We start from the raw sequence: 9,972 nt of genomic DNA, 5'->3' as shown, positions 1-9,972 counted from the left end.
CCTGTCACAATCACTAGCATATTTACAGCCGTATGCACACATTTGAATAATTAATTGAAATTCCTTTGGAATGAAGTTTTGTGTAGAAGAAGAGTTCCATTTTTAATTCAGCTGTAATTCCTTCACTACTCTTCCTGGCTCTTCCTTGGATACCAAAAGCTAGGCTAGTTAAAGAACTGAACGCGGGTGCTCTGGTGTGGTTTTCTCCTTCTTTCCTATCAAAGATCTATCGTCTTTATCTCCCCCTCCTTCTATTTTGTGCTTGTTGCTCTCTTGTAACACCTCTAATCTTCGGTATTTATATGACCTTATTGTGTGGCGCAAGTGATGTTACACTCTTACTAAAACTATCAACTGAGAATGAACTGCTAGAGAGGCCGTGCTGAATGAACCTTGGATTTTGAGGTGTAGGGGCCCGAAAGAGCAGAGCTGAATTATGTTTTTCTTTGGGGTTTTTTGTTTTGTTTTATCTGGGCCGGGAATGTGATGCCTGCTCTGTGGAGGGTTTTTGCATTGATCGTCACTGCTTCCTTTTTTTTGGTTGTTTTTTTTTACTTTGGTCTTCACATGGATGTTGGATATTCCGTATGTCGTGATGTTGGATATTTTTTACGTACACGTATATCACAGTCAGTGCCTTCTGGTGTTCAGATTCCGTCTTTTTACTGGGAATGAGTTTTCAGTTCTTTTTTTTTTTTAATTCGTTGTAGGGTCCAGACCTTGAATTTTTTTACTATTGCCAATAAGGGATGATTAATTTCCATCTTTTTAATATTCATTTTGAAATTGGTTAGATAAGACGTTTGTTGTGTTGGGTTGGTGGTAGAGGGTGGAAAAGAGAGAACAGTTTTGAGGATTTGAAAACCAAGAAGAGGTTATACTTCTTTACATGTCTCCCCGCCCCCCGCCACCCCTCTTACCCCATTTGCTTTCATTGACGAGAACGTAGAATGTCAAAGCATTATCACGTCATTGCATCAGTTGTTGTTTTCATTTTTGTTTCGGTTGGTCTTTATTCTCAGGCTGTGCATCGCTTTAGTCGTCAGTTTGTCGGTGTGCTACTCTATGTGTAGGCCCTCTCCTCCCCACACACTTCCCTCATCCCAGACACAAATTAAATATCCACCAGCATGAGTTTCTCAATCTCCTCCCCTCCCCCCCCACCCCCTCCCTACTGACACTGACTCTGACATCTCCTGACAGTAAGAAACAGACAAACGAGCCACGTACTGTGGCACCAAGCATGCGTGCGTGCACGCGAGGCAGAGAGACATGAGTGGTTGTTCTGTTCCTGTTTGCACATGTTGAGGTAGTGAGGATGATGATGAGGATGATGATGATGATGAGGATGATGATGATGATGTCGTCATCAATGAAAACATGGGGTTTATAATTGTAGCCATTAAGTGGGTGTGCGTTGTTGGAAGTTTGAACTCGTCATAAAAACTAAGCAGTAGTAAGGACGATATGTAATGGCTTTTCAAGCAGATTTTGTAGCTGTAGAAAGTTTATTTGTAGGTTTTTGAAAAAAAATAAACAATCTTGATTCATTCCAGCACAGCCATCACAGACAGCAGGACTTTGTTCCTGAGCTTGGCGTTGTCATAGAAACCAAGCAATAGTTAGGAGGATATTTAATGATTTTTCAAACAGATTTTGTAGCTGTAGAAAGTTTACTTATAGGTTTTGAAAAAAAAATTTAATCTTGATTCATTCCAGTACAGTAATCACAGACAGCTGGACTCTGTTCATGAGCTGAAGATGGGAAGTCTGTAAAATTTCATCAAGGACAAAGAAGAGCCGACACCTATTCAGTTGTCTAACCTGTTGTAGCCTTCAGTTTGCCATTGTTGGTCTAACTTTGTAACAAACTGTTCTTTCTGACATTTTGGGGGGCATTTTACTATTATTTTGGCAAACAAGTTTCCTTTGATTCCAAAAATAAAAGAAAAAATGCTTCTCACAATTGACATTTTAGTCATATATAGATTTCTTTGCTAGTTTTGCATTCATTTTTTGCACTCTGGAAAGAGAGGTGGGAAAAAAAAACTAAAAAAAAACAAAACAACCTAGAAAGGTACATCGACCTGCCATGTTATATTGAAGGTCTTTCTAAACTGGAATGGGAAAAACTAAGTTTTTATCCCCACTTGGAATCGGAACATTAATTAGTTGTCCATTCAGGCTTTCGACGTGTGAGATTTTCCTTAGAGTTCCTTACACCGCACACTTCACGAAGTCAGGAGTGGCAAGTTCCCTTTACCGTACAAAGACGTGTTTTCCTTGACCTTCATTGTCTTATTGCATAGACGTGATTGTCCTACTGATTGTCCTACTGATTGTCCTACTGATTGTGCTACTGATCGTCCTACTGATTGTCCTACTGATTGTCTTACTGATTGTCCTATTGATTGTCCTATTGATTGTCTTACTGATTGTCCTACTGATTGTCCTACTGATTGTCCTTTTGATTGTCCTATTGATTGTCTTACTGATTGTCTTACTGATTGTCCTACTGATTGTCCTACTGACATAAAGGCTGTCCTACTGATTGTCCTACTGACCAGAAGGCATTGATTTGATTGTTCTACTGACATAGGGCATAGACAGTTTTTCCAACAACAACCACAGCAAAGTGTGTTGATGCCATGAGCTTTCTCTCTCTCACACTCCGTTTTACGTTGCGAATGTTTGAGTAAACTTACGTTGCTGTATGTTGTTGAGTACAGTGCTCCCTGTGGCCGTGTTTCTTACGCTTGAGTCTGTGGCTGGTTGGTGCTGTACGTGTGCTCTACGTGGTGCAGCTTTCCCCCCGTGACACCCCCCTGCCCGCCCGGTGTGTCATGCGCAGTGTGGTCGTTGTCGTTGTGCTTCGTTTTCTCACTTTCTTTTTCTTGTCTTTGTCTTTTTATTTTCTTTTCATTAAGTTCAGTTTTTCTTTCTTCATCATACGTCAAGTCCTCATCATCTTTTGGTTGTAGGTTAGATCTTTGTCATGTTGACAAGGAACATCTCCTCGTCCTCCTCCCTTGTGAAAGAGAATGGTGCCAGGTGGTCGATAGTGCCGTAAAACACCTACTCAATGGTGCCAGGTGCTGATATAGGAGTGTGCGGTCTGATTGTTGTCGAGGTGGCTGTTCTGCTGTTTGGTCAGTGACCGGTGGTCTGTGAACCAGATACTGGTAGCAGAGTAGTGTGTGCGTGCGTGCGTGCCTGTTTATGTGTGTGTATGTGTGCGTGTGTGTGTGTGTGTGTGTGATGGCAGTATAGGTTGGCTAGACGAGCGTCGGTAGTGTTGAAGATAGAAGAGATGGCCCACTTGGTTTGTCTAGTCTTGAATCATTACACGTGATTTGACAGACTGTATATTTAACCCTATCCATACGTCCTGGGGTCATTTTGTACCCCCCCTGGGTTTTATTTTTCACATTTTAGAATACTCCTAGTGTGAAGATCTCTTTGAAACTTTTAGTATTTCTCAAAAGTCAGTGTGACAGACTGCTAAGCAAAGCATACGGATCAGATTAACGAGTAAATTTCTTTTTTGAAAAGTGGTGGCACAGAGTTCCCCACGTCGTATGGATACGATAGTGAAACACGACGTATGGATAGGGTTAAAAAAATCAAAAGGATAGTTATGCTAGACTACAAGAAATGGTGAAGGAAATGTCTCCAGCTAGTGACAAATGGGCTAGTTTTTTTTATTGTTGTTTTTTTTCTTTCGGTATATGCACACCATATAGTGCTCTGATTCCCTCGCCCCCCGTACACATTTCATCATCTCTCTCCGTGTCTGTGGCTTCATTCTCCCCGTGATGTAATCTTGTAATCTTTCTGGTAGATAGACGTCCACATCTCTTTGGGACAGGATTCATCATCATATTTATTCCTTTAGTGTCACTGATCAAAGTGTTTGTTGTAGAAAATTAAGGTTTTTTTAAAAATCGCACTACTCAAATTGAAAATATTTCGTAGACATTTTGCCTTTTCTCACCTTTGCAAAAATATAATCACTATATCACATCACTCCTCTAATTGAACATTTTGAATTGCAGTTTTGACTTTCAATATTTTAAAAGGAATCGTATTTTCATATATTCATACTGGTGGTGGGAATGGACTATCAAATGATGTTGAAATGCACACAGAGAATAAACAAAATGATGAGTTCAGAGTGTACAGAAGCAATATATTTGTAAATTCGTTTTGTTCTAAGCAGAATGTTGATAGCTTTAATTCATTGAGACTGTGCTCAGTAGCATTTTTTGAAGTGAATTAATTTAAGAACTTGGGTAGAAACCCCAATCAAAGACAGAAGTAAGTGGTTTTTCAAATCATTCTGTTTCAATAAACATAAGTCAACAAAAAAATAATACTTCATTTTGTACACTACTATTCTGTTGGGATGAAAATGGAAAGATTTTGTTTTTAGAATATTATTTAGACTCAACCACAACTCTTGGATTGAAATGATTTGCTTTTCAAAGGCTTAGAAGAAGTTAAAACCAATGGTTTGTTTCCACCGTCCCACTGTAGCGCGGTGTAACAATGGTAACTCAACTTGTAGCTATTGATGAAGGTTGTACGTACTAGTTTGCCTTCTTTTGTTGACTTTTGGCCAACTTGTAAAAAAAACAACCCCAAAACCCCCCCCCTGTAAAAACGCTGCCGTGGAATTCAAGAAGACTGAGGCAGTGGGGACAGTTGTGAATTCTGTCAGCTGTATGTGGCTGTGGTGGTCTCACTGAGTTAAAGTATCATCATCATCATGCTTTTACATTCGTCTTCGTCTTGGGTGTTTAAAAATCAAGTGTTTTGGGGTATTTTAAAATCACCTGGTCTGTTTTTTGTCTTCCCTCGTGAAGTGTAATGCCAAAGTACTCTGACAAATGAAAGTAAAAATCTTTTACAGTTTTATTAGAGTAAAATCTTATACAGCTTTATTAGAGTAAACTCTTATGCAGTTTTATTAGAGTAAACTCTTATGCAGATTTCTTTGAAAAGTTCATGAGAACCAGCCGTGTTCAAAATCTCAGAAGAAACCGTTGTTTCGGTCCAGACTGTATTTCTGCTCATTAAAACCTAAAATTGTATTAATTGTGCACTGTATTTGTTTCCATCTAGATATTGCACACACAAAGAAGCAGCTAAAAACCATTATCATACTTTTTATCCGTGTGAAAGTTGTTTTCATCCGCAAAATCAAAATCCCTTTGAGGATGTGAGAACTGTTATGTTCTCACAAGGGAGAGAAATACTTTATCTTTCCCCCTTTTTGTGGTGCAGAATGCAATGCACTTGTCCAATTTGTGAAAGTGCGGATTTGAACTGGAATGGGGTCGGGACTTTTCATGTCCTTTGTGGAATATTTCCTCTAAGAGCAGATGTGAATTCAGGGGACCCCCCTCCCCTCTGGAAGGACATTTTATGTCCGCTAGGAATTTTGATTTTTTTGGTTTTGTTTCAGGTTTTCGTGTCACACCTCGTTATAACAATAATAATAATAATAATAATAATATCAAATCTATCACACCTTATGCTCTCCCCCTCTGTGTTTTTGTGTGGCTGTCAGTCAGCGAGTGGTTGGAGGGCGCCACTGCTAGATCCTGCTTCTTTACTTTTCCCTCTGTTGTTTCTGTCTGTCAGTCTGTCAGTCTCTCTGTCTTTTCTTTTCCCCAGCACTGTATGACTGTTATTGTGTCGATGTGCTTCTCTCTTTCCTCCAACAAACAAACGAGCAAGCTGTCCTCCTTTGTGTGTTTGTTTGTGTGTGTTTATCTGTCTGCCTGCCTGTCAGCGAGTACAGTTGCTTTTTTCTCTCTGCTTTGTCCCCTTGTTTGGTGATGATGCTGATGATGATGATGATGAAAACAGGAAGAGCAGATGTCGGAGCTGGTGAAAAATTCCGGAGATAGCTCCAGTCAGTTGGCATCTCTCAGTGATCAGCTCAAGGAAAAGAATAGGTTAGTCGGTCATAGACAAAAACTATCCATCATTTTTTTTTTTTTGTTGTTGGTCATTCTCGTTTGGTTTTGTTTTGTTTTTTCCCCCCCTCCCTCTGTGTACCATTTGTTCATTCTTCTGGTCGGTTTGTTGTGTAACCCCTGTCATATTACTCTTCTGGTTGTTGCCCCCTCATATATTATCCTTCTTTCGCTTCTTCAAGATAGAAACAGTACTCATGTAGTGGGACGGGGCATTTTTGGCTTAAAGGTTTTCCTAATTCATTATCTTTATTTTCATTATTGTCATAATCTTTTAGTATTCTATGTTTGGAAAAATTCGCAAATGAAACAAGACAAATAACACTAACGACTAAATGTCAATGAAATGTAGAGGTAACATAAATTGATACATAAACTGATACCAGACTTTCTTTACAATAAGTTGTTTTTATTTTTTGTTTTTTGGTGGATCAGACATTTGCATTCAGTTGATGAGTAACTTTCAGTTTGTTATTTCTTAATTATCAATAATCCTGTTGGGAAAAGGTTTTTACTTTTTGTTTAGTTCCTTTGAAACGTTTTCAGTTTTTCGTAAATGTTCTTCGGTACTCGTCCTTCACCTCTCCTCCCTCCGTCAAATTCACTGGTGCTGGGTGGATGGTACTAACTTGTTATACCTGTACCATGGTACTAACTGACCGCTAAAACTACCACAACTCTTGTACCTCGGGTGTGTGGCATGCATCATTGTGCTGTGAAATGAGCGATGTACTACTACTTTTACATCTCTGTAAATTGCTGTCCAGACCCTGATCAGTGAATTTGATGCGAGAGATTTTGAGCATGCTTCTTTAACCAACCACAAAAACTGCATGATACTAACACTTTGCACAACGCTTCTGCTTATACGCACTTTTTTCCCCCTCTTGTGCTGTTGGGTTGTTTGGAACGCCTTTGGTTACGACTGAATTGGTTTAGAATGGGTTTTTGTGTTTGCTATGTCTTCAGTGTTTTCTGTGTGTTGAATGGAGTTTATTTACTCGATGAAGAATACGTTTGTTGAGAATTATTTTAGACGCATGAAATCTCCTTGTATATGTGTTTTTTAATCTTAAGCATTTGTTTGGTTGTGGTCAAGTAAGTACATATTGAGTGGTGGTGAGAGATGGTAGTTGCCTTTGGGTACGGTTTTAGCCGACGTAGTCTTTTGTTTGTTTTACTTGGCTTATGTTCAGGTATTGTTTGTTACTCTGTTGTAAGTGGGTGGTTGGCGGGGGCTCTGTTGTAGTTTGCTTCTTCTTTCCTATAAAACATCTATCGTCCTTCTCTCCCCTCCTTCTTTTATGTGTTTGTTACTCTCTTGTAACACCTCTAATCTTCGGCACTTATATGACCTCATTGTGTTGCAAGTGCCGTAAAACTCTTAAAACTTGTTAAAAGTGTTGTCCTCTGTTTGGTTTACTTGGCTTATGTCCTTCAGGTGTTGTTGTGTTGTGTCTGTGTGTCTTCTGTGCTTGCAGTTGCGAGCGCCGTAAAACCCTCTACTATAAAAAGTCTTCTGTGCTCCGTACTCGGGCAGCATCCTTGCTGGTCCACAGCTGGAAGGGAGACTTCTCTCAAGCCTTACTCTTATTGCTCTGTCTGTCTTCCTGCTTTTATTTCCAGATTTTTGGAATATCCACTTTGTAAGACTTTGTCTGAGCCGAAAATAATGACTTTTTGTTAATTAGAGAGATGTGGCCCAAGTGCCATAGGATCTTTTGACGTGAAAAATTAAAATTTGTTTGATGATACATGTACTTGCAGTTCAGAATATATTTTGCTGTTGAATGATGATGCCACTGCACGGTCTCGCCATGTTGGATTGTTTGCACAGTTTCTTACATTATACGACAAATGGTGTTTTAGTGTGCGTACATATACGTGTACTATTACATTTTGTACTGCTTCGACATATATTATTATGTATCATCATTGCCACTGATCTAGTGACCACCGTCACAATCATGTATTATCGCAGTCAGTGCTGGAAGTTTACTATACTGTATATCTTGTTGGTTAAGCAAACACAGCTTTGGCTTTGATTAGATTATGTGCCCCGAACAGTTTGCTTCAAACTTTGTTCCGTAAGTTTTGCTTTTGTGTAGCATAGTATGTTATGTATACCTCTTTCACGCTGACAAATGATTATGTTTCGTTGTACTGGAAGCTAGAATAATGTTTATAGGCTAAAACAGCACCTGGACATGGATGGCTGGTGCCTCTATAAATAAATCATTGATGGTCAGGTCAATAATGTTTATGTGATAGATGTCAATTTATTGTGTTCTTCGTTGAGACATCTGGTTTTAGTTTAAGAAAGCACTTGAATAAAAAGAAAGCTACTTTTTTCTTTTCTAAAGGAGTAAAAATAAGCTTATGTGAACACTTGCAGCCTCATGCCAGATCTCTAGTTTTTTTTGTTTTTTTTTTGTTTTTTTGCATACGTGTGTGTATTTTAGAAACAAAAAAGCAAACCTGCTGAGAGTAGTAAAGAAGGATTTGTTTTGTTTTCTCATTTGTTCTTGTTGTACTTGAGATTTCCTGTCTCTGAGTAAGCTACAGTTTGTCAAAGTCAAAGATAATAATAATAATAATAAATAGCATTTGTATAGCGCATACCCCCACTCAACAGCAGGCTCTATGCGCTTTACACTATATTATTACCCCAGCAGACCATAGAACACTCGGATACATTCTCAGCTTCCCGGGAAGCATACAGTGCAAGCAGCTGATTCAGAGCTCAAACACTATCGAGATTGTAGAGCCACTGGGCTATACAGTTGGTTCAGCTCCAGAAAAGTTGTTGCTGTAGTTATGTTACCTTGAATGCTGTAGACTGTAAGCTGATGCCATGAGACACTTTTTCATTGTTACTTATGAAGGTGCAAGGAATTTAAATTGAGGGGAAAAAATAATCGAGTTATTCTGTCAGCTAATGCTAAGAGTGAACCAAAAAAAACCCAACGAAAAAACATCCCAACGAAAATATTGTCAGTAAGTATATGATTTCTGTAGTCATGTTCTGCTTTCTTCGTGGGGCAGTTGTCTATATCTGTGTGAAAAACGTAAATCTTTTTTACTTACCTCACTGACCCTGGCTTGGGCCCTCTTTCCTTTTTTCCCCTTTTTTTCCCATTTTGAAGGCTTTAGGCTGGTGGTAAAATCTCACTCAGGTACCAAGTTTTTCTCTCTAAGCTCCGTGAACCCCCAGACTGCGTCTAGTCGAATGAAATGAAGCCCGATGTACTCATAGTGGAAATGTTCTCGTTACTTCTCCCTAACTGAATGGAAAGATATTTATTTATGATTCCTCTGTCGAAATGCATTCTTCTGCGGAATGTTGAGTGCATGTGACAGAAATGACCAGAATGTTTCTTTGAATGAGATAGATACCTTCTAAAAAATAAAAATGAGATAGAAGATCCCAAATCCGTGATGCGGATTGAGAACTCAGAATGCCTGCAATGGTCACTTAGACTTAGGTGTGGCAAAGTACCGAAATATCCAGGGGTGTTTTTGATAGTCTCCTAGTGGAAAGCAAGGCAGTCATGACTAGTGTAGTAGTGTCCCAGATCCTTTTCTTTTGTTTTTTTTTCTTTTTTTTTGGTCTGCCCCAGGTTTTCTTTGTAGTTCGGTGTTTCACATGGAAATATCCCAGTTTTTGTGTAGTTTCACCTAGATATGTCCCAGTTTTTGTGTAGTTTCACATAGATATGTCCCAGTTTTGTTATAGTTTCACATAGATATGTCCTCCCAGTTTTTGGTAGTTTTACGTGGATATGTCCCATTTTTGTGTAGCTATTTCCCAGTTTTTGTGTAGTTTCACATAGACATGTCCCAGTTTTTGTGTAGTTTCACATAGATATGTCCCATTGTGTAGTTTCACATAGACATGTCCCAGATTTTGTGTAGTTTCTCATAGATATGTCCCAGATTTTGTATAGTTTCACATAGATATGTCCCAGTTTTTGTGTAGTTTCACATA

General features: G+C 39.0%; 1 protein-coding gene across 1 annotated transcript in view; it reads left to right on the top strand.

Annotated features, from left to right (window-relative positions):
* Positions 1-9,972, top strand: part of LOC101851586 (CAP-Gly domain-containing linker protein 1) — a gene marked incomplete in the record, with an annotated part of 91,891 nt that overhangs the window by 50,483 nt on the left and 31,436 nt on the right. Inside the window, 1 exon segment of the mRNA XM_035970823.1 lies at positions 5,875-5,963. Within this exon segment, the coding sequence (XP_035826716.1) occupies positions 5,875-5,963 (89 nt within the window).

Source organism: Aplysia californica, unplaced genomic scaffold (genome assembly GCF_000002075.1).
Source record: "Aplysia californica isolate F4 #8 unplaced genomic scaffold, AplCal3.0 scaffold00324, whole genome shotgun sequence".
Lineage (NCBI taxonomy): Eukaryota > Metazoa > Mollusca > Gastropoda > Aplysiida > Aplysiidae > Aplysia > Aplysia californica.
This window is presented reverse-complemented; position numbering and strand designations above follow the sequence as displayed.